We start from the raw sequence: 23,165 nt of genomic DNA, 5'->3' as shown, positions 1-23,165 counted from the left end.
ACGGCAGCGGGAGATGACAAAGAAGAGGGACGGATCAGGTTACTGCTCTTTATCGCTCACATAATAGGTTCTAGCATCGGGCGTACCTTGCACGACTCTATTTGAACGTCAACGCGCCTTGCTTGCATCGGTATCCTTTTACTTGCATAACTTGAACTGCCGACTACTTGGTCATTAAATGTTCCTCGATCTCGGTCGCTCTATGAACGATACATGCTACGACGTTGAAGGTATCCGCTAGAGGCTCATCAGACGACATCTATATGCCGAAAGGTGCTTGTCGAAGTGAGCAACTTATCCGTCCGTCACCGTCCAATGGGAGAGGGGACTACAATCTGCGTCAAGACACATACGGCAGGTACCGCAGCTTGCAATGAGTATTTAATCGATCGCATGTACCATCCGTGCACGACTCACTCCGACATTTCCATGCCGTCCAGCGTGCGTCCAACGATATGTCACACTGAGAAATTGGATCAAGTTGACACACCTCATCTCAGCGCCCGAACATCTGTGTGCCAATGTAATGAGAAATATGGTCGAAGCAGGAGAACCATGCTCCGACACTGGGCCCTGGCTGAGTTAATCCAGTGGATAGTGGTCCGGAGGGAAGGCTTCACGTCACAACGGCCCACATCTCGACTGGGCGTTTCAGTTAATTGCCGCTCCCTTGCCTTCTCCAGAGGTGACCATGTCGAAAGCCCAATTTACCGAGTCCTGACAAACGCTGGGGACGTAAATACGGAGTTTAGAATCACCTACCGCGAACACGCACCATGCATGCCCCATGCCAACCACCTCTCGGACCATTTACCACCTGCTGGTGGATAATGTTTCTTGTCCCTGAGATGCTGTCTTCTATCTCCATTCATTTCCACACCTTTTCACCCGAGATAAACCCGGAATGCGTGTCCAACCCTCATTCAACGACGCTAGAATGCCGTGTCAAGAGTTTTAGCGGGCAGCATTCAGCACATTCACACTGCCTCGCCGATCCCTCTTGCGCCAAATGCATAGACAATGTCAGCAGAGCAGACCGATAAAAGTAAGGCGGGAAATGGGCTGCATTCTCGTACCGGTGCTGGAACGTCACCGGGATCTGTCTGGTCATGATCAATGCTATCCCTTTGTTGCAGGCATACAGCCACTAATGAAGGGAGAACCCCGTCAGCGCGCGCTTCAAATCTGGTCGCATTATATAACTTGCACACCTTCAGTTCATGAACATGAGCTATGGGGGATACAGGGAAGTCCGGGTGACAATAGAACCATGAACCTCACATATAGAGTTGAGCTTTCGGATTGAAGATATGCCTCCAGGCAATGTCGTATAAACGCTTACGTGCAGCTTCTTCCATGTATCGATTGCAGAATGGTTGTCCACCTTCTCAATCATGTCCGCCGATCCTCCTCGACGTACTGCTGGCTATGAAAATAGCCGAGGAAGTGAACATTTAGAAGTTTTGGCGATCACTATCTGGTTGTGTTCTGAACGACACTAGCAGAACTTTGCTCGCAAGCATAGTGCCACATTATTTTATGCGAAGTCGTTCCTCTGAGACGTCAGAAACCATAGACAATCCCATTAATGTTAATATCCCAAGATAGAATATCGTACAAGTGTCTATGTGATCGTTCCATCATCCTGCGCTACAGCGAACAGCATCTTGTGACCTGCGAAGACACTTGACATCCGGACGAACGGCAATAACGGAGAAGGCCATGGTTATGATCCGCCTTTAGACTGTAACCCTCCGGCCGTAGGTTTGTCGGATGCCGCTGTAGTGACTGCACCTCCTGCAGCGCTTGCCGATCCCTTTGTGGCCGTAGCCTGGTTTCCACGTTGCTTCTCTTCCATTGCTACCCGAGCGCGCCCTATATAGATCCTCCGAGTCAAGCAACGGAAGGTCATCGGACGACGTTAGGAACTCACGGTCAAGCTTTTCCGTAGGACGTTGTCCGCGCGCTGCATGCTCCTTCCTCCGCTCCTTGATCGACTTTCGGGCGAAGTAATAGCTGACGCCAGCAGCCGCGACGAGCGTTCCCAAGCCGAGAACCTGCATGCATCGTGTCAAGCAGTAACGGCGCGTAACGGCGGAGAGAACCCGGGAGACAGTTCAATGGCAGCAGATCATTGGATCCATTCAATATATGAGCATACAAGCAGGAGTAACGTTGGAGATGTTGGTACTGGCCGTGGTTCGAACGGTGTGCTGCATGGTGTAGATTATGAGGTGCGGACTTGAGTTTGGCGGAGACGAGCGGCGGCGAAAGCCGATTCATAGTTGTGGCGTCGGCTTGTGGCGATTCTCGTCAAACACAACGCTGTTCTTGACATGCATGCGTCGTGCTACTCGATATCGCTTCGTCGCGAGAAGGATCCAGTGTCTCGTTCCCTTGTGCTGCTGGTCATTGACTTGCAAGTATGGACCTCTACATCTTGAAGTTGTTGTCACCACCTGCCAACCTGTGCAAGTAACTCTCCAGTTGCAATTGAACCATGATGTTGATTCTCCTACCGATGGCGCAAATGATCTACACTTTCGAGTTTCTATATGGGAAAATCATGATGTGCGAAAAATCGGGCTGCTTGCTCTGACGCTGTTGACACTGCCTGGATAGTCGATCGGCCAACGCCTGAATTGCCTCGGGAAAGGACAGTTGGTGGTATGTCGATCTTTCAAGCTTAAACCGGTGGCGATCCTGGATGTATTTCGCAATCCGCAATCTCAGAGCTGCTGGTGGCCGTATGGGAGAAGGACACGCAATTGCTCAAAATTGTCATTGCGGCGCTGGTTTCGAGTTGAACCTTGGCTCTCTAGTAGTGGTTCGCATGTGGATTAATGGAGCAGACTGTCTCATATGCACCTTAGTAGTGTCACATACGAGCGGACATCTACCGACACTTTCGCGAAACCACATCGATAGTGGCGCAAACGCGAAATTGAATCGGACATCTAACTCGAGTCTCCAGCGCTGAGGCCTTTCTCTCCAAAAGGACTGGGTTACATCTTGTTCCGTGTTCCCGTGAACAGCTCGTCCGCCGCCACCTTCGCCTCCTGCCTTTAGTGGCGTCTGACCGTTTGGAAATCGGACATGAGATGGAAGCAAGCTCGCTTCAGCCAGTGGCCCACTCGGCTTTTCTAGGCCCCCGGTAATGCTTCTCTTCCTTCTGGACCGTCATTCCCTACCCGTATCACCGCGCACGTCCGATTGACTTTCATCTGTCGGTATGCATCCATTCCTCCATCCAACCTCCGGCGCCTTCTCTCCCAGACTTTCGCTCACAGGGCACACACGGACATCTCCCATGCTCTCAAAACCCTATAACTGGACAGACGCGTTGATCTTGCTCACTCGCTGACCGATTTGACACGCTCCAAACCGCAGTCGCAGCGTCTCCCTTGTCGAATTGGAATTTGAACATGGTCCGTCGTGCATCTGTTACCGTCCGATCAATGGAACTAGTGCTCATCCTGGATATGGGCTAGTGGCGAGCGTTCATGCTCCACCACCATCTCCTGTTCGTCGTTCGTCACGCTTACTTCACGCCTCGGGCTCGATTTGCAACGCCGCAGAGACTTTGCTCCTAATTTTAGCATGAGCGACATGTTCCTGTTTGGTCCTTCCTTCTCACAGTAGGGAAAAGCAAGACCTGTATGGAGATGATATGTGAAATCACGTATGTCGTGCATCGCCATGAATAACTACTGTTTAGGCAAACGAATCTGCTAGCGCTGGTTCACCCGGCAATCGCGTGCACAGCCGTGTACACCTTTCTCAAGACACCTTCCCGGAGGTCTGATCCTGTACGCTAGCTGCGATGAGCCTTGATTCCTTTACGTTTGACTCACGCTAGCCTGGCCCTTACAACGTCACGAGCTACGTGATGCTTTCCGAAGGATGCTCGACCTCAGGTACGCGAGCAATGATATCGTTACGACCATTGCTTCCGGAACTTTGCCAGGTTCTATTCACTTCTGCATGCTCCACGTCAAGCTTATATTTCTATTAAGGTACGTGCCATTGCACAGTCACAGATAGTCTCACTCCCATCCATTCATCAAGCACATCACGCCGAGCGCGATGTAAAACTTGCGTTGACAATTGTAAGGTGATGAGCTACGTCAGCGCTGCTTCTTGGTGTTCTGCACGGACACGTGTAGGGACTCGCGGCCGCCACGCCAAACGGTCGGTCTAGGCAAGTGAACGATGCGCCCTCCCACAAGCGGGGAATTCTTCCTGACTAACAAAGCTTCTCCATGAACTTTCGCCACGACATTTGTCGAACTAGTCGTATGATTCTGGAGTTCCAGTACGTCACGGCATCCTTCAACTAGTCGCACGACATGGACTTCTAATGCAAATGCGTATGTAGCGTACGTGTTTTCTATACGGGCGGCCAAGGATTCCCTGCGTCTCTCATACTGATAGCTCCGCACCGACAGCCACCCCTGATCATCCACGCGGACATATCGGCTCGGACCTGCACCATTTCTTACAGGTCGAATTGAGTATGTCATTACTATATGGATCCTTGCGAAACTCCACTTCTGACCCCATTTTACGAATCTTCGATCACGATCGGGCACGAAATAATTCATGTCCGTGGTACCATGGGAGCCATCGTCCGCCTGCACATTCACGGTGTCCGAAAGTCTCCATGAGCAACCGCTCCGTCGTCCACAATCAGAGCGCGAATTTAATTTCCGGGCCATGCCGAATGCAAATGAGTCTTGGGCGCGTACGTGCGTTGTGATATCAGCGTCCGGCCCTTATCCACGCCTCGCTGTCTTTGGCGCGAACGCGAATCAATCATCTTTACATCTCCGGTGGAGCGCCTGCGCCACGATCAGCTGTGCGTGCTTCCCGCCTAGATCTGACATGTCGTGGTGCTGCCGTTTGATCCTCATCCACGTCCACTGGCCTTCGCGGGCGCTGCGTCTATTTTGCTGGCCATGGACTCTAGTCCCAGACTGCGCTTCTAGCCATCACAGCAGCATCTCCTCCGTTTACGACACAGTTCCGCGTGCATCGCTCTATGAGTGGCTTTGCTGACGTTGCGTCGTCACCAACTCGCCCTGCTGCCCATTTTTGCCTATCAGCATTGAAGAATTGCTTGGGATGCGCATAATAGGTTCGCTCGCTTTACTCGCCGCTTATTTGCAACCCTCAGGCTTGAGCACCTGGGCCGCGCATTAAATGCATGGTTTCACTGTGTCGCTTACCCTGTGCCACTTACAGCCGCTCATCTGACGACAGTCTGGGCCCTCTTCATGAATCGTCACTAACCTTACCCTGTAGTAACAAGCAGATTGACTCGTATCGCATCTACTTCATACAGCCGTGCCGGGGTCGATCCATGGCAACTCAGTGGCTTCTACCCCGCGACAAGGCGACCAGCAGCAACCGACGTGCGTCCCCACGGCGCGACAACGCCCTAGAAGCCGCCAAGCGCGCTGAGCCGGGGTGAGACGCGCAGCTCGCGGGTCTTGAGCAACATGTATGGCAAGCGCGCCCCGAAACCGCGTCGCCAGCAACGTCCGTCCGTCGCTGAGCGTGCGCGCGATTGAGGGTGTGAACGCTTGATGCTCCCGGAGGCTGACGCTCGCGCGGGCGGTGCAGGTTTCGGAATACAGAAGTGGAAGATGCCCCCGGGAGAAGTGCGGTGATACAGGCGCGTGCAGCTGAGGACGTACCGGGAGCCCAGTGGAAGCGTGAAGGACCTGCATGGAAGCGGGAAGACTCACACCGGACGCGCCGCTGTGCGGGACCGTTCATACCGCGTCGGGTGTTTGAGCAGATCATCAGACGGGCTCTGCGAGGGCGTTTGCTCAGCTGGCCTCGATTCCTTACGTGTAGCATAGCACTGCATTATGAATATCAGGCCGAATAGTTCGAGGGTGCCGGTGCGTCCGGAGCGCTGCGCAGAGGGCATTGACAGGGAAAAATGATGGTGAGAGCATCCGCTGAGCCTTGACTCGCATTTGAGGGTCCCGCAGTATGCGCAGGCTCGCTGATCAACTGACAAATTACACAGAAGAGATGACGTCTGCGGTAGGCGGTTCGCGCGGTTCGGAGGGTGCGTGGGCAGCGAGCGATAAGCAAGACACATGCTCGGAGAACAATGCGTGGAGGCAAGGCAATGAGGCAGGAACGAGGACATGCTGTGCAATTTGGATGATGATGTAGAACTACGGCTACTATGGCCGATGGTAAACTATGTACGAATGCAGATAAACCCATTGGTAAGTAGGAAAGCAAGGGCAGACAGACACAGGACAGAGACGTGCGGCAGATATACACACTAGTAGATTACTAAAGCTATGCTCCGGCCGAGGGAGGACAGGATCGCCAGCCAAGGTGGAGAGAGGGAGAAGGCGCGAATACATAGAGATGAGAGATAAGGAGGATATCAGTGGACGAAGTCGAAGGCGCAAAGGGAGATCCATGGGCGGAGAACGAAAACAATATGTGTCGCTATGGCTGGCATAGCATCGGTTCCCGTCCGTAACTGACTGATGGCGGTTGATCGCACAAGTCCATCGCCCGCTCGGCGGCGCCGCGCAGCGGCCAGGACGGCCCCCCCCCCCATCAACGCTGCGCGCGCTATCTAGGGGCGGGTATCAGGTGCACCGCATCGTACAGCACTCGGCGGCTCGCGGATGTGCTGTGTTGGAGAGCATAGAGCGACATGGGCGACGACGGGACGCGGGTGGCATAAGATTGTGTTCGCGTCGAGGGCAGCACTAAGGTACGACCGAAAATCGCAGAGGAGTAGAGTGGGCTAGCCGAAGGGACAGGGGGAGACTCGATAGCCCACGAAAGGCACAGTCGGTGTCATCGCCGCGCGACGTATCGCCAGTAGGCGTTATTTGGCGGCTGCGAAAGAGGTGAGACGCGTGCAGGACACGTAAAAATGCGCGCGTTGGTCGACATACCTGAGTTCCGGGTGTCGAATGATCTGCAGTCAGAGTTATATTAGTTCCCGGGAACAATAGCGCGAGGGCATGGAGACTCACGAGGACGGATACATTCCCAAATGTCAACACCCTTCCCCTTCGGATCCCATACTCCACATTGAGAGTGCATGGTCCAGTAGATGTTGACCTCCCAGATGCGAGTAGCGTCACTGACGAGTCCGGGCATGGCGAGAGGGGCCAGGGGGGAGTGGTCGTGGAGGTGGTAGATGAGGACGAGTGCGCGAGTGTGGAAGAAAGACGCGTCCAAGGGAGGGGAACGACGTTGAGGACGAGGAGGAGAAAAGAAACAATACAGGGATGATTATCGGGCAATCATGGTAACTAGGACGTCGCTTTATAGTGGGCAACAAAAGCGCCGGGAGATATTCAGCTGAGTGGCCCCCTGTGAGTGTGTTCCAGAAACGGCATTTATTTATGACATAATATTCTCTTCCGAGGCGGCATCCCCATGACGCCCGGCTGCAATTCGTCCGCTTTCGACTCCGCGCACTCCATCACTCTGCGAGTGGCTGCCAGCGATCAAACTCCGCTCCATTGTTGGCCAATGGGAATGCGTGGCAATCGACCCGATTGAGCGGTCACCAATCGGGGTCTCTAGCGGAGTGCCGGGTGCTGCCGAGAGGTGCGACCGCAGCACGGATATCGATAGTGCGAGGCAGATGACGGAGCCTTGGAGGCGTTGTGCTCGTGCGCAACGACTCCTCATGTTCTTGCCCAGAGCATACGACATTCCGTCTTCTGCACCCGCATAGTCGCCTAGTCTCTTGGACCGTTCATCCCATTCATTCCTTTCTCGCCGCTCATCAGTCCGAGTGGCGGCGCGCGCACCCCCCAATTTTACGCAGCATCAGATCGGGGGTGCAGCCAGGATGAGGCTGGGCGCCGGCCGTCGCGCCTTTTTCGTGTCGCATCCCTGTCCTCGCGTTGAAATTAGTCTTCTGGTCTGGGCGGCACCCTGCGAGTGGCGTCCTAGTAACAGTTTGAAAACCGTTACCCAGCGAGGCACCGGTGGCTCGAGACCTCGGGAATCTCTGTGGCAATCCGGGTTTGTGATGGTACGTGGCTCGTATCAGGGCGTTGTGGGTGCCCCTAGGACCTACGGTCGAGACCCGTGGAGCGCACTGCACGCACTGCGCAGGGATTGTGTTCAGGAGTCTCACAAACGCAGCTGGTACCGATGCGGCCTCGCGACCTCGTCCGTCCATCTCATCGCTTTTTCATCGCGTAATGCCTCGCCTTGGCAGCACAATTCAATCTTCTCCAGCGCACACACTAAGCAATGCCCGATGTACGTATGTCCGCGGCCACGTTGAGTACTCATCTGTGCAATCACCAGTTTCACGTCCTATCAAAGCGGCCAAGCGCCGTACATTCCCCCCTCGGTGAGTTTGTTAAGATCGTGCCAGTGTGACACACAGATCGTTGTCATACAAACCCCCCCACAGCACCCTCGAGCGCCCACCACTCCGTTCTCGTTCTAGAGCCCTTCGGCCGAGAGTTCTAAGCCTCACTACGAGCGCCCCGCTCTTCCTGCCTGGCGACTCGAAGAGTTTCTTTGGAATTTTGCAAACATATGCTGCACCGGTTAGTAAATAATTCGCGCGATGAGAGCAGTTGGTAGGTGGCTTCCCCAGTGTGGACGACACACTGCCTTCCATATTCCCCAACGTTCGCGCGAAACGGTTCCCTGATATGCGCGTTGGCAGCCGCCCGAGCGGCTCGGACTAGTGCTGTTCGTGTGTGATGCTGGAATGGACGCTGAGCCACACGCGCTCGGCAAAGAAGGTTTGCGCTTTGAACGTTGACGTGGACTGAATAACGCAGCGCAGGGCCGAGACGTCCGGCAGCTTCGCGCTGCGCGCGTTCACAGCTGTGCAAATTTGCACACTTGTAGTCACGCAGGAATTCGTCGCTCGTCAACCAGGTGGCATCCTGCAACACGCTCTCAAAGCCAGTTTACGGTTTCTGCCCAACACGCAGCATGCCTAAAATCAAAATGTCAAATGAACTGCCAGTCATGGTGCAGTCTGGACCGGCTGTCTTAGCTTGGTCCGGCGGGATGATCCATGTCTGGCGACCGCCAACCCACTGATTGACCACGAATACTACGGCTGGAGGGAAAGAAGCACCCGGACCTTCTAACACATGTCCTGTCGTACGAGCAGGGAAGCACTTTGCTACGTTAACGCGCAGTGCATATACGGAGGAATACCATCGGAAGCTCAAAATCACTGCCCGAACTTTCCGCTGGCAGCTTGTGTTCCTCGATCCCTAGAGGCGTATAGGGATCCAAGAACAGTAATCAATATCAGAGCACAAGGAGGAAATTGGGTGACGTGGCTGCATGGAAACGGATCGTCGAATTTGCTTTCCCCTCAAGTCTTCAGGCTATCTGAAGTAACAGTTGAAGCCTAATTTAGCTACGGCGTGGTGAACGGATGCCCTTCGTCAATACAGTTGCATTGGATGGGTATTATGTATCTATGCTTCTCGAATTGAGTGCTTGGTTTGAGTGGAGTTATGCGCCGCAGGCACGGGCCTAAGAGCCGTGTAGGCTCGAAAGAGGGTTGATGCTCGCGGAGCTGCAGCTGCCAGGTGGTGGATGACCTAGTGATTCACAATTCACGTAAAATAAGAACGCGCGATAGCTATCGCGTACGCCGTGCTGCAATGCCATAGGATGATATTGCCGGCTTCATCGTCGCAGACTCACGAGATACGCCAAAGTACGGGTTACTGGTGCCCACTGATACGACGTGACGTTCTTTGGCTTCGACCGTGCTTCGTCACTGACGTTCTGTCCAATCTATCGGAAGAAACTCGCAGTATCGTTCACGGGTTCTGAGAAGGCTTGTAATGGCCCGTCGTGATCACGCCCACACCTCGTCGCGCGATGGGATTGGAGGGAGGCACGCGCGTGCGCGCAGGTATGTTCGCATACGTGCCATTGGCCACAGCTCGCCTGACGGTGATCAGCTTATCGTCGGCGTGGTGGCGTGTTTGACGCCATGGGGAATCTTTGCTGCTTTGGTTACGAGAATGTACCGAACGTTGCAGACTGTAGGTAGCCGGCTCGGGTCACTTTCGGGTCAACGACCAGGGCCCGATCTATGCGGGGTGTCTATACGAACGGGCGGATGGGACGGTGTTCGAAAGGCGCGGACGCGAACGCGGAGTACGTTCAGAGCGGCTGAGGGCTCCGGGAGTCCAGCATTGCATACCACCCGATATGATTGGTCATCGGAGCGTTGATTTGTGCATTCAATGTCCAGTCGATGATATGGAAGGGATGGCTGCTATCGTGGCCCTGGTGAGATGTCCGGCAGAGAACTGGAAGGCATTGAATGAGCGACAGCGAGACAGATCTTCCGCATATCTAACGTTGAGGAACGACCGAGAGTGAGGCACATGTATCTCTGTACACGTTGGAGCTAGAAGCCATAGAACCTTGCAGCACAGCTCGACAGCAAAAGACAGTAAGACTAGGAACGTATCATCCTCGAGCCCCGAGGACCAGATTAGGCGCTGATTGTCCACGTTCACGCCGCTGCGTTTGATAGTAAGCCGGCCCGAGAAATGTATTGATAGCCATTCGGATAAAATTGGGCTTATTGGACCATGCCAGTGCAGCTGGGACGATTGAGTGAAAGACAACAGTAGAGAATGGCGAAAACAGAGAGCTGAGCTCGCCGTCGGTGAGACTCGAGAATGGGTTGCCACGTGATTGCGCGCGTAGGCAGCTGTGGCGCAGAGTACAATCCCAGTCCTCGACTCTCGAGGTTGAGGTAACTCTCAGCGCGATCATCATGGTCCAGCTGTGCCGTGCGGAGAACGGACAGATCATCGAGGTTCGTCACGAAGGATATCAATCATGTTCATTCACGCTGATGACAGTGATTAGCTCGACACATCACTATGGGAGCTAGAAAGGTGCGCCCATCCGTCACCGCAGCCATCATTCAGACTAAAGAATGGCGTTGCAGACTTGACAACCTAGAACACTTTTTAGAGGAGAAGACTGGAGTTCTTCAAGATGACATCCTCGCATACATATCGGATGGACGGCGGTTAAAGTCCGATAACATACGCGACCTTGCAGGGGTCCCTGACCAGGTATGATGCATGCTTCTGTTCTCCTGACAGTCCTCATGCAATGTCTGCCCGCTAGACGATCTATGTATTCAACAAGCGATATCTAGACCTCGATGTAAATGCTGTACTACAGGAGCTACGAGCGGAACCAGCGTTGGGACCCCCAGTAGAAGGTACGTACCCCATCGTCCGAAGTCCCTAACCGCAGACGTACATCCTGTTCAGACGCCATTGCCTCCACTCCCCCTTTCCGCATCTCCCGACTCGCCTCCTCCTATCTTCAAGCCGCGCATGCGCTTCACGAGCACAGCAAGCGTACCCTGCTCTCTCTCCAGTACCAGCATTCCGCGCTGCATATCGCCTCAACTGCGCTCGACCTGCACGTGCTCGCCATCTCCGAGGTTTTCGAGGGTATTGGTGCCGGTGCAGTGCGCGAGCTTGACAAGCAGGCTGCGCTCCTTGCAGGGTTGGGCGCAGACCTGGAGATCGTCGCCCGCGTGCCAGTGCATAAGGAGTTTGTGAGCACTGCTATGCGGAAGGCGATGGAGGATGGGCACATGCGGACGTTAGGCGATTATGTGAACAAGGAGAAGATGAAGCAGGTGGCTGAGAGCTGTGCGAGGACCCATGGTGAGTGGGTGGTTGTATGCAAGAGCTGGGTAGAGGGATGAGAGGCTAATGTCTGCTTGGCTGCGGTGGCTAGAGGACTTGCAGAACCGGTTCAGGCAGACACAGGAAGCGATGTCGAGGTTGAGCCAGGGCACAGATGAAGTGCGAGAGCTCGTCAATGACCAGAGGTAATTCAGAAAAGACTCACCTTTATTGTGTCATAATTCATTTCGATCGTCAGTCTCTTGGAGGATGCAGAAGCGTGCGTCAGGCGATCGCAAGACGCCCTTGACAAGATCGCCGACCTCAACACAGACATCGACAGTATGCGATTATCTCATTCTAATATATGCTGTATCAGTCGCTGATTCCTGGTCTGACTGCAGAGCCCGTACCTTCTCCCGAGAGACATTTACAAGGTATACCTTTTCATACCGGTTGTCTCACTCACTCATTCCTTGCCACTTGGTAGAGTTTCGCCAGCTCGACACATCCCTCCGGAATGAACTGCAATTCATCACAGAAGTCAAGGTACGTCATGATGCCTCTCTACTTGCCCCTTGTCTTCATTCACAACAGACTTCCTTCTGTCCGTGGTAGAATTCCTACACCGAGTTATGCATATCCACACTTCGTCAGATCAGCACGCTGAACAATGACCTCGTGGAGTTGCCTGCGCTTCTCACCGGCCTGCAAACGGCATCCAAAGCGAAGACAAGCTTTTCATATATTCAACGGCTTCATAATATGCTGTATGCTTACGGTTCGACGGTGGTGGAGATTGTCAGGCGCAAAGAATTCGGTGAGCATACCACTAATATTCGACGATCTTCTTTTTGTGCTAAACCTTGTCACAAAGCGCGATTTTTCTACCAAAGAGCACAGAGCATCCTGGAGGTGATGGCGAAACTTTCGTATGCTAACCAATCTGCTCTTTGCTAGGCATGCTGACCATGCTCGCTGTGTAGGGCGAACGAGCGGAAGCGCCGGCAAGTCTATCGAGGGGAAGTGCATGGACAATTGCCATTCGAGACCCGCGGGATGGACGGCCCGGTCCCAATCGTCGACTTCTCGCCTACGGGTTCGGTTGATTCGCCATACTCACTTGAGCGGCCTGACATCGACGGTTCGTTGTTATGTTCATCTGCATTGACAAGATGTTCAATGGCTGCGTGACTGACATCGTCGACATGCAGGGCTACTGAAGGTGTTGGACGATTTAGAGTGTTTTGCGGAGACGCTCCAAGACCAGGCTGCGATCGCTTCGGTGAAGGAGGCTCGTGCTGGCTTGGAGAGACTCATCATCAAGATGGATAGCCTTGAACCTGGATTTGACAGGATAGCGGAGCGTACATGTAAGTGGGTCAGCTACTGCTGTAGGGGCTCGTCACTAATATCACCGATAGTACTCTCATCCTCCAAACTATGGAGCAGTCGGCGTCGTTGTGAGTGCATACACAATCATACGTCGATGCTGACGTCGACGATGCTTACTTCAATCACAGCGTCAGCGGGCGACCTCGAGCTGGAACTTCAAGTGGAGGAACTACGGCAGACTCAGAGCGAGCAAGAGACTGCGTTCCAGACGGAGCGGGAAGCTCTGCAGTCTGAGATTGCTCAGCTCAAAGGCACTCTACTAAGTGAGACGGCCGCACGTGGCCAGCTCGAGCGGGACCTGCATTCAGCCAGGGCTCAGCTGGAGAGCGAGGCTACCTCTAGGCGGATTCTCGAAGAACGCAACACCGAGCTGTCGTCGGACGCCGGTGGACATCGCAGCTCGCTTGCCCGTGCATTAGCGGAGGCCACGGAGCAAACGAGGGCCGCGGAGGTGCTGCGGCAGGAGCTCGCCCAGGTCCGAGCAGAGTTCAAACTTGTCAAGGCGCTTGAGAAACGCAATGCTGGCAAGGTGGAGGCTTTGCTGGAGGAACAGGCGTCTACGTTGGCTCGACTAGAGGAAGCCCGTCGACGCGGGGAAGACTTAGAGACGCAGATCCGGGATGCACGCATGGAGGGCGAGGAGGTCAAGCGTGCGCTCGCAGAGGCCGGCAGGGAGAGGGACAGGCTCCTGCGCGCACAGGCGTCTGAGCATGACCGCGTCATACGGGATCATATCGCTGAGGCAGATGGCGATCGCGCGGTGCTGGAGCACCAGTTCTCGGAGCTCAAAGCGGCGTTGGAGGATACGGAGCGGCAGCTCAAGGACGCACGCGCTCATGCGGAGATGGCCCTGGTGGACACCGTTGGTCTCAGGGAGGAGCTGCAGCGGGTCGAGCATGAGCTGCGCGAGGCACAGCATGCAGAGCGGGTATTGAGGGACGACCTGCGTGCCGGCAGGGCGTCTCAGTCCGACTTTGAGATGCGCCTGGAGAACAGCAGCCGGCTGATTGCGCAGATTCTGGACGTTGCCTTAGCGTTCCGCGACTCTCATGTTAAGGCGCTTAGTGCTGCCCAGGCCATGGTCTCTCATCCGGGTTCCAACAAGGCTGCGAACAATGGCAATGGCGCTGAGCCTGCTGTCAGCCCTGGGCGGCATAGTATTCTCAATCAGGTTGGCGAGCCGTCCCCCATCGACCCGTCCGATCCTGCGGCTGCTTTGGAAGCGCTCCGGGAGTTCGATCATGACCACTTTTTGGAGGCGATCAACAAGGTTGGCTCGACGATACGGAAGTGGCAGAGGCAATGCAAGGAATATCGCGAGCGGGCAAAGGGTAAGATCTCCTTCAGGAACTTCGCAAAGGGGGACCTGGCTCTATTCCTTCCGACCCGGAATTCTGTGTCGAAGCCGTGGGCCGCATTCAATGGTGCGTGTTATACATTCCGCGTGGGTGGATGGCCAGGTACTGACGTCCGAGGTTTTCCCTCTGCGACATCGTTGTAGTGTCATTCCCACATTATTTCTTGCAGGCTACAGGCCAGTTGGCGGAGCAATTGAAAACCCGAGAGTGGATCGTTGCCAGAATAACCTCCATTACTGAGCGTGTTGCAAGTCACAAGGTAAGCGACGTATGTTTTTAGATGATTTTACAAATGAAAATGGGATTAACTATTTCGTAGGATCCAAGCACGAATCCCTACGGCCTTGGGGATGGCATAAAGTATTACATGTTGGAGGTTGAAGATTGGACCCAGCCAGTTTTTCCGTCAAAGCGCCGCGAGCCTGCGAAGAAAGTCACATTAGAAATTAAGGGCTCGCCAAGCTCGCCTACTTTCAGTCCACCTATTCAGGAGGCCAATGGTGTACCCGTAGGTCCCCCAGAGCCCGAAGTGGAAGAAGTGTTCAATGCGACAAGACCGCCATCATCTCGACTGTTCCTAACGCGCACTCGATCCGACTCTTCGCCGACGGCGGGCCCGTCATCCCTTTCTCGCCTTTTGGCGCAGGCATCCCCTCCAGACATGTCTCTAGATCCTACGACACAGACCAAGTCTCCGTCTCCGGTGTCGTCTCCACTGCCGCTAGCGTCTCCGACTCAAACACCTTCTTCGCCCCTCGCTGGTGGCGCACATGCTCCTCCCCCCCTCCGACCAAGCTCGCGAGGCTCAAGGAGATCAACCTCTTCACGGTTCTCCAATGCTCGTATGCCATTCGGTAGCGCAGCAGCAGCGCCGAAGGCGGCGGCTACTACTGCTATATCAGAGCAGGCGGCTACGTCCGGCTCAGTTTCTGCCGATATCGGCGCACTATTGAGCGGAAGCTCGCGCGGATCTTCTGACGTGCCGTCGCCGGAAGGTTCACCTACCGAGGGCATGTCAAACTTCATGATGAATCGCCGTCGGACATCCTCCTACACCGTCTCGCCGCGTAGTGTTGCCGCTCCTTTGCCTACAGTCGCCAATGTGCCAAGCCCGTTGGGGTTCACCACCACCGGGGCAGTGTCCGGATCGAGCGCTAGCGCGAGTAGCAGGCTGGCAGATCTAGCTAGTACTTGGGGCGTCACGTTCGGTCGCAGGAAGCGGTCTGAAGATGTCGATGGTCCGAAGCGAGCGCCCTCAACGCCGGACCCTTTCAGTCCTAGTCGTGCTTTAGAAAATATTGATCACGGTCCGGACTGATAATTCATGCTTTTTTATGATAGATGGATTATGAAGGGCACGCCTCTTGGTTGTATAGCATACTCTTGTTTTACTGTAATGTGTAGAATCATGCTATCTGCTTTTGATGTTATTCGCACTGTTTGCACGCCTCTATGCTTGTGTTCGAGGTGTCTCATAACATTGTTAGGTATATGAACCTGCGTCTCAGTTCGGCACGGTGCTGCCCATGATTTGCACTCCTTCGAGTTCCTAGTACTGCTAATTGTACTGTAGAGTTATCGGTTAGATTCCTCACGTGCGGACGTGTTGGTGTGTTGCTAAGCGCCGAAGTCCGGAAGCGGAGATCAATTTCGTGTGATTCATCCTGAACCTGTTTGTTGTCAAACTTGCCCTCAGAATCGCTGCAATATTCTTCGTCTCCCATACGCAGGCTTGAAATAGCTCCCTCTTGCTATGTGGGGAGGTCAGGAGCTATATAGTGATATTCCAGGAATGTGGGTAGTTCCTTGAACGGCCACGCCAGAACCCACGATGTTTCGTCTAGTGTCGAAGAAAGCTTTAGCCATATCGAACGTAGCAATGTCGCATACAGTGGCATCGAGGGGCGAAAAGCGGTAAATCAACCGATATACGAAATGCGCCTGCCATAGTACGAGCAAGAACAGACGATCACCCTGCAGTACATGAAGTCCCTGGCACGTGACAAGTGTCCGCATATGAACGTTGGCGGAGATGAGCTCACCGGCGATTAGAACGGAATCCCATGAAGATCCTATTCAACGCGGGGCGCCACAATCTATATTGTATGTTCACTCCGCACTGACGCCGCGACCATTGAAGAAGTTCGGATCAGGCATGCTGGCACAATCCTGCCCGCGGCTTTTCAGTTTCCCAATGGCTGCGTAAATGTATTGGTATCTTTGCACTGCTTCACCCATCTTACGGCATTGCTCTTGTTACATAGAGGATACTGTGGCAAACGATCGACTGCACGATCAATCCCGGAACGGAGTGAGCCTGCGGCAGAAATTTTATGCAGGATAAACTTGTCCCCCGGTTCGTCGCTTCAGCATCTTCCGCCACCTAGCGCACCTTCCCTCGACTGAAACCCGCGTTCGACTTGTTTAGCTACATCTCCATGGCAAATACACTTGCTCTATATGTCGACCCGTCAGAATACGCGGCCGGATTTCGCGAACCGCATTCGTGCGGCCGGTGGGACAACTAATCCAAAATGCTGTGGTGCCAGTTAGCACTTTGAATGCTGATGAAGAAGACGGTTGCAGTGCCTGAGCTCGTGCGGGCGTGATCGTGGCACTACCGCATTCCATTTATCTGCACATGTCATCGAACCAATGGGATTTCAAGACCTCCTCAGGCGGGTGGACAGTCGGGAAGTTTAGCGGGGAAATTACGCGATAGAAGCACCGCTGAATGACCTTGCGACCGCGAACGGAGCGCCTGGACCTGCCATTGTGACCAACTACCGCCGACACGTACGCTGGGGACGTTCTTTGACCGATTCGTTCTGGTTCCTTATAAAGACTACTCACGCTCGTTTGCGCCCGCTGTTTTCACATCTTCGCTCCTAAGTCGCACTCTGTTACTGCAGACAACATGGCGGGTGGTGCTATAGCTACGACGCGTGGAAATGGCAACTTTGAGCATCTACTGGACCCAAACAGGAAGTGGTACAACAACCGGCGGTACGCTTGCGATCTCTTGATGTGCGCAGTCGCTAGCACTAAACTGCCTCATTGAACTCGAAGCCTCATATTTCTCCACCTATGGATACTGCTCTTGTGCGCTCATCGGTGCTTCTCGTGTACATATTCACGCTGACCTTATCCGGATGTGCTAGCCTTATCACGTCCTCCACGAACGGATTTGACAACAGTTTAATGAACAGCTTTCAGTCGCTGAGCCAATGGGAGGATTATTTTGGGACTCCGCAAGGCGGAAAGCTGGGTTTGCTCAACGCTATCCAGGTAGATCAGATGTTTAGGATATGGTCCAGGATGACTGACATTAACGCGAGCCTTTAGAATATAGGTTCCTTGGCGGGCTATCCGTTCGCTCCATATCTCTCAGATGGCATTGGACGTAGACCGACGATTTGGTTTGGCGCGACGATAATGCTTGTCGGTGTCGCCGTGCAGTCGGCTTCCCATAATCTCGGGATGTTCATCGGAGCAAGGTACGTGATGCTACAAGATACCTAACGGATCTGCTCATGCTTCAAACAGGTTTTGCATCGGATTCGGCCTCACGTTTGCTGGTACGTCCGTGGTGCTGTGGATCTCTTCAACTCCGCTTACATGATGACATGAATGCAGCAAATTCTGCTCCTATGCTCGTCACCGAAATATCCTACCCTACCTATCGTGCGCCGCTCACATCCCTGTACAACGCCTTATGGTATACCGGAAACATCATGTGAGTAGCTCTTGCAACAGTATTCCTCGAATTCGCAATTCACATGCCGTGCATTGCTCAGAGCTTCCTGGACCACGTTCGGCACTTCGAACATCCATAACACCTGGTCATGGAGGATACCGTCTCTATTGCAGGGTCTGCCTTCGGCCTTTCAGTTCTGCCTTGTCTTGCTCGCCCCAGAGAGCCCCCGTTGGTTGATCTCAAAGGGCAAGGAGCAGCAGGCACTGAAGACGCTCGCATATTACCACGCGGATGGCAACGAACACGATCCGCTCGTGCTGTACGAGTTCGAGGAGATCAAGGCGGCCATCTCTCTCGACAGGGAAAGTACGTGTCCTCGACTTCGCATCTCAATCGTGTCTGAGTAGCAAACTTGCTGCAGCCTCCAAGAACGCAGGTTGGCTGTCGCTCTTCGCCACGCCCGGCAACCGCAAGCGACTGATCATCATCATCGCCATCGCATGGTTCTCGCAGTGGTCCGGCAACGGGCTCGTTTCATTCTACCTGAACAAAGTCTTCGACACAATCGGCATCACTGACAGCACCATCCAGCTGCTCATCACGGGGTACGCTCACTCATCCCCCCAACGCTTCTTTCATTTCATGCTGAATCATTTGCCAGCATCCTCGCCATCTGGAATCTATTCTGGGCGGTGCTGGCTTCGCTGCTTGTGGATCGTGCCGGCCGACGGACGCTGTTCCTGACATCCGCCGGGGGCATGGTCGTGTTCTTCTCGATGCAGACGGTATGCTCGGCACAGTTCGCGCTGCACGGGAACCCGGCGGCCGCGCATGCGGTCATCGCGTTCATCTTCTTGTTCTATGCGGCTTACGAGTGAGTTATGTGTTAGGATTGAGCGGGGCGCCGTGTGGTACTGATCCCGTGAGGCTAGCCTGGCATTTACGCCGCTGATTGTGTCATATACGGTGGAGATCCTGCCGTACTCCTTGCGCGCGAAGGGCTTCAACGTCTTTAACTTTGTCATCTCGCTTGCACTAATCTTCAACCAGTACGTGAACCCTATCGCTCTCGACAAGCTCGCCTGGAAGTACTACGTACGTCATACCCTTTCCCTATGCCTTTCTCTTCTTGAGATATCGACCGTACCCGCCAGATCGTGTATTGCTGCTGGCTCGCGTTCGAATTCGTCTTCCTGTACTTCATGATCGTGGAAACCAAGGGCCTCACGCTCGAGGAGACCGCGGCGCTATTCGACGGCGAGGATATCAGCCAGCGCGTGCTGGAGGAGGTGGCACCGCGTACAAATGAAGTTCGCCTCGACGATCGCGACGTCGACTCAACTCTCAAGCGCTCCGACGGCGCCTCCGCAGACCAGGAGCACTCCGCAGATGAGAAGGCCTAAGTGTCTCTGCATTACCGCCTGGTTAATCGGCTTGTATTATAACGTACGTTTTGGTTTGTGTGCTTGACTCTGTGCTGGCGATGGGACTATTTGCTATATTCGCATGTTTACGCCTGGGATAGGATAGGATAGGGTCGGATTGGGTCGTTGCTTACTATACATACCGCTGCATGCTATACCGGTAGAGTAGATCTGATAATGTGATGCACGTGCTTGTCAACCGTTGCCTCATGCGCATCAACAGGGCTTCATGTACAGGTCTGCGGCAGCTTGTATTTGGGCTCGGCGGCAAGTCTCTGAAGTCATGGTGCTTCTTGCCCGGTCTTCCTCAGTCTCTTAGTACACTCGTGACATGCAATTCAGGCTTTCTGTCGTACCAGGTATTTCATATGTCTGGTGTATTTGTCAACTCCGGATGGGACAGCACCTGTCCTTGCCATCCGACGCATACATGAGCATCGTTCAACACGTTCCGGCGGGAGCAAGAAGTTGCCAGGTTCAACGTTCCGCTGTATTACTACACTCAATTTTTTGGGAGCATGTATTTCGATTCGTTGTAAAGCTTCAAGCGATGCGTGTCAAACTGCGAGCCTTGATTAATGATTGAGCGAAGAGCTTATGCATTTTACTTTGCGAGATGCATTGATGCCTCTGTCCAGCCTGTGGCACTAGTGTGTATGTAGTAGGATGCGCCACCGACGCGTCGAGTCGATAACGCGTGCGCGTGAAAATGATCATGAGGCTCGACCTAAGCGCCGACACAATCCTTTACTCCGCAACATCCATCATGCTTGCAAGCTCTCCCAAGGAGAGCTACAACTACGCAGACGACACTTTAATTCCCTCTCACTCGCTGTTGGATGTTCTACCCGTCGAAATCACCATTCAAATACTGCAACGTCTCTCTTGTCGGGAAATCTTGCGTTGCAGTTTAGTGAGCAGTCTTGTCTTTCATCGCCTGCTACTCATCGTTTCTGACTATATTCTAGGCGTGCAAAGCGCTTCGGACGATCATTCAAGTCTCGGTAGAAATTCAGTACAAGATCGAGCTGGATGTCGACGGACTGGAGGATGGCCTTCCAAGCCAGATGTCAACGAAAGAACGCCTTGAGCTCCTGCTTGACCGGAGACGGCGGTGGCGCAAGCTTGATTGGGTGGAGCGAGTGACTGTGCCCTCTCCAAGGCTCTCACATGCATACGAGCTTGTGGGGGGCGTGTACGCAAAAGGGGCGCCATTCGGGGAGACGAACGGCTCGCACGTGTTCTCGGCGACTTGGTTACCATCGCGGATGCAGGCCATGCGGAAAGTTGAGAGGGACGATGTAGGTGTGTCGATGCGGGACTTTGCGCTGGACCCTTCGCAGGACCTGGTGGCGTTCTTCGCTGTGCCTGACCCGTGAATAGTCTTGACTGTCTTCTGGAGCGACATTGTTCTGATCATAAAGTTAGCAGCGCGAACGGGCGACTGTTGGCGCAGGTGGCATTACGGAAATTGAGCACTAACGAGCCATATCCGGGTGTGGCGAGGAAGGTGCTTAGGGTGCTGTTACCTCCATTTCTGCCAGGACACGCGGTCATCCAGATCGTCGACGATGTGATCGGGGTGTTCTCCCTGTCCGAAGAACGAGGGCTCGTCATCTGGCACTGGCGCTCAGCTAGAGTGCTCGTTGTACGTCCTTCACAGTCCCATTCTCCCTTTCCATCTTCGTCTTACACACCAGCAGCATCGAGTCGGAAATGAGTTTCCGGAGTCCGTCTGTGACTTCGCCTTCCTATCTAGCCGCGCATATGTCCTGACCACAACCATGGATCCCGGCACGGTGGAGGTGTACACCTTCGAGGACCACGCGGAACCGCCTGAACACGAGCCTGCACCACCGGCGCACGTCGCGACGCTGCAGCTCCCTCCGCTCGCCGAGGACAGCATGCTCATGTTCTTCACGACGCATACGGGGCCATTCGTGTGCAATCCCATCCCGGGGAAGCCATTCCACGTTTCGCGCGACTCGTATGTGCACATGATGTCGATGGACTACCTCGCCGAGCGGTCATATCATATGATCGTGCATAATCGGTTCTTGCTGTCGTTTGTGCCTCGAGATGGCGTGAAGCTGCACTCGAAAGTGGAGCTGACATGGAAGGAGTGGGGGCCGACGAATACCCGGATTATTCGTAGGACAGGTAGCTATCAGCTGCTCAGGTGGGTGGTCATGATGATTTACGTCGCTAGATCATGCAGATGAATGCGTGTATGCACAGATATGTCCACGGTGCACGGATAATCCTCCCGCCCACACGCCAAGCGTCTGGCCAGCTTATGCAAGTGCTTGACTTCAACGTGCACTCAAGACGCGTGAACGATCCAGCCGCGGTGCAGGATACACCAGACAACGATCTGGTTTACGATCTTGACGAAGGATCAAGTACGGCTCGGGCAGGTGATATCTTTCAACATGACGTTGTGACGAGCTTACCCTTTTCGACAACGACGCGGCGGGTGCAGGGCAGGCATTCCGGGTTTATGATCGATGACGAACGGATTGTGGGGACCAAGGTGAGCACACAACTAGTTTGAATGAGCGGTCAGTGATTTGACTGGATGAACGCAGTCGGGATTTTTCATGTACCCTAGTAATGATATCGATGTGTTCATCTTCTGACCATTTAGTCGATATAGCTTGCGCCATTGCTTGAGAAGTTGAGGTAGTCTTGTAACGATCGGCTTGATTCTCACAAACAGCATGACCCAATTGCCACATCAAACGTCCTCTTCAGCCTTCAGCCAGCTCTGGAATAGTCTGCGTTGTAAGTGACTCGTATCGATCCGAACAGGCATGACCTTCCAGAGTTCCCCAAGTTCTCATATAAGCATACATTGCATCTGGAAATCGCTGCTTCAGATCCCTTGTTGTTACAACTGGGCGTTGTGCGATAAGAGGCCGCTTTCTGCTGCGGGGAATAGAGACGATTTCTGATCCACCACTCTGTGGCCGTGTGCCACCGACGCATATCGCTCCGTGACATGACGCGTCTTGAGTGCTTAACCGCCGGGCGATCTCTTTCAGATGTCTCTTCTACGCGTGCCATCAGACGAACACGTTGTGATATATTGACGCATCGTGGTGGAGATAGTTGCAACTAATAGATTCGTGGAGTTTTGCGGAGACCAGGTCCACGAGGAACATGGCCCGCAGGAGAGGTCGCGAATCCCATGTGAGGCACATTCTTCATGCAACTTATTGGCCTTCCATTCAATCTTCTCGAAGGTTTTGGGCATGAGGAGGATATGTTTCGCCATGCAAACTGGGCCGATTTGGACACGAATGCTACGAGACGAGTCCGCCGCAATCCTGCCATAAGTGAGATACGACCACCGGCGATGCTTTGGCCAAGACAAAACGCGCACTGCGCGGTAACACGAGGGGGCCACGAGTGAAGAGGGAATGTCTTTGCGTGAGTCAACTTGCGTCTCACTCGCTGCCCTTTTTAATCCGAAGTCGAATTGAACCAATATCTGGTTCAAGGTGCCAATGCAGTAGCCTGCCTAAAGCTATTTCGTCTTGCCTCCATAGCCAATGCTGTTGTCGCTGCAATAGTATGTAGCCGTACGGGAGACCAGAGCATGATTGCCTCGGTGGCCGCTCAG

At 53.9% G+C, this 23,165-nt stretch overlaps 9 protein-coding genes across 9 annotated transcripts; 4 read left to right on the top strand and 5 right to left on the bottom strand.

Moving 5' to 3' along the window:
- Positions 1-163: 163 nt before the first annotated feature.
- LAESUDRAFT_713923 (uncharacterized protein) lies at positions 164-1,111 on the bottom strand (the record flags this gene model as incomplete). Its single annotated transcript, XM_040907026.1, has 7 exons — positions 164-259; positions 418-463; positions 491-511; positions 712-727; positions 776-858; positions 881-932; positions 982-1,111. 7 exons carry the CDS (start codon positions 1,109-1,111, stop codon positions 164-166), a joined length of 444 nt encoding a protein of 147 aa, XP_040764868.1.
- Positions 1,112-1,696: 585 nt separating this feature from the next.
- Positions 1,697-2,275, bottom strand: LAESUDRAFT_725500 (uncharacterized protein). Its single transcript, XM_040908828.1, has 2 exons — positions 1,934-2,275; positions 1,697-1,875 (listed from the first exon to the last, which is right to left on the bottom strand). Exons 1-2 carry the CDS (start codon positions 2,061-2,063, stop codon positions 1,727-1,729), a joined length of 279 nt encoding a protein of 92 aa, XP_040764867.1. The 5' UTR covers positions 2,064-2,275; the 3' UTR covers positions 1,697-1,726.
- A 1,490-nt stretch (positions 2,276-3,765) lies between these two features.
- Positions 3,766-5,044, bottom strand: LAESUDRAFT_134692 (uncharacterized protein). The gene has a single exon (XM_040901301.1). The coding sequence runs from the start codon at positions 4,716-4,718 to the stop codon at positions 4,128-4,130; it is 591 nt and encodes a 196-aa protein (XP_040764866.1). The 5' UTR covers positions 4,719-5,044; the 3' UTR covers positions 3,766-4,127.
- A 396-nt stretch (positions 5,045-5,440) lies between these two features.
- LAESUDRAFT_758919 (uncharacterized protein) lies at positions 5,441-5,938 on the bottom strand (the record flags this gene model as incomplete). Its single annotated transcript, XM_040912515.1, has 2 exons — positions 5,441-5,726; positions 5,784-5,938. The coding sequence occupies 2 exons, from the start codon at positions 5,936-5,938 to the stop codon at positions 5,441-5,443; spliced, it is 441 nt and encodes a 146-aa protein (XP_040764865.1).
- Positions 5,939-6,840: 902 nt separating this feature from the next.
- LAESUDRAFT_652228 (uncharacterized protein) lies at positions 6,841-7,149 on the bottom strand (the record flags this gene model as incomplete). Its single annotated transcript, XM_040904347.1, has 3 exons — positions 6,841-6,882; positions 6,942-6,964; positions 7,023-7,149. 3 exons carry the CDS (start codon positions 7,147-7,149, stop codon positions 6,841-6,843), a joined length of 192 nt encoding a protein of 63 aa, XP_040764864.1.
- Positions 7,150-9,619: 2,470 nt separating this feature from the next.
- LAESUDRAFT_134676 (uncharacterized protein) lies at positions 9,620-10,356 on the top strand. The gene has a single exon (XM_040901300.1). It carries the CDS (start codon positions 9,840-9,842, stop codon positions 10,233-10,235), a length of 396 nt encoding a protein of 131 aa, XP_040764863.1. The 5' UTR covers positions 9,620-9,839; the 3' UTR covers positions 10,236-10,356.
- A 411-nt stretch (positions 10,357-10,767) lies between these two features.
- On the top strand, positions 10,768-16,019 carry LAESUDRAFT_812442 (putative peripheral membrane protein). Its single transcript, XM_040914406.1, has 17 exons — positions 10,768-10,831; positions 10,885-10,913; positions 10,967-11,096; positions 11,152-11,248; positions 11,301-11,705; positions 11,779-11,872; positions 11,926-12,008; positions 12,071-12,103; positions 12,157-12,215; positions 12,285-12,486; positions 12,544-12,598; positions 12,653-12,810; positions 12,881-13,039; positions 13,091-13,129; positions 13,190-14,485; positions 14,563-14,678; positions 14,739-16,019. The coding sequence occupies exons 1-17, from the start codon at positions 10,790-10,792 to the stop codon at positions 15,735-15,737; spliced, it is 3,996 nt and encodes a 1,331-aa protein (XP_040764862.1). The 5' UTR covers positions 10,768-10,789; the 3' UTR covers positions 15,738-16,019.
- A 1,289-nt stretch (positions 16,020-17,308) lies between these two features.
- Positions 17,309-19,787, top strand: LAESUDRAFT_725495 (hexose transporter). Its single transcript, XM_040908827.1, has 11 exons — positions 17,309-17,425; positions 17,489-17,521; positions 17,581-17,707; positions 17,765-17,916; positions 17,966-17,997; positions 18,056-18,155; positions 18,217-18,482; positions 18,538-18,721; positions 18,778-18,990; positions 19,049-19,211; positions 19,271-19,787. Exons 1-11 carry the CDS (start codon positions 17,337-17,339, stop codon positions 19,517-19,519), a joined length of 1,608 nt encoding a protein of 535 aa, XP_040764861.1. The 5' UTR covers positions 17,309-17,336; the 3' UTR covers positions 19,520-19,787.
- A 507-nt stretch (positions 19,788-20,294) lies between these two features.
- Positions 20,295-22,274, top strand: LAESUDRAFT_699525 (uncharacterized protein). The gene is made up of 6 exons (XM_040906386.1): positions 20,295-20,453; positions 20,509-20,915; positions 20,969-21,188; positions 21,244-21,719; positions 21,779-22,073; positions 22,129-22,274. Exons 1-6 carry the CDS (start codon positions 20,307-20,309, stop codon positions 22,177-22,179), a joined length of 1,596 nt encoding a protein of 531 aa, XP_040764860.1. The 5' UTR covers positions 20,295-20,306; the 3' UTR covers positions 22,180-22,274.
- Positions 22,275-23,165: the final 891 nt, after the last annotated feature.

This window comes from Laetiporus sulphureus (assembly GCF_001632365.1).
Source record: "Laetiporus sulphureus 93-53 unplaced genomic scaffold LAESUscaffold_17, whole genome shotgun sequence".
NCBI lineage: Eukaryota > Fungi > Basidiomycota > Agaricomycetes > Polyporales > Laetiporaceae > Laetiporus > Laetiporus sulphureus.
This window is presented reverse-complemented; position numbering and strand designations above follow the sequence as displayed.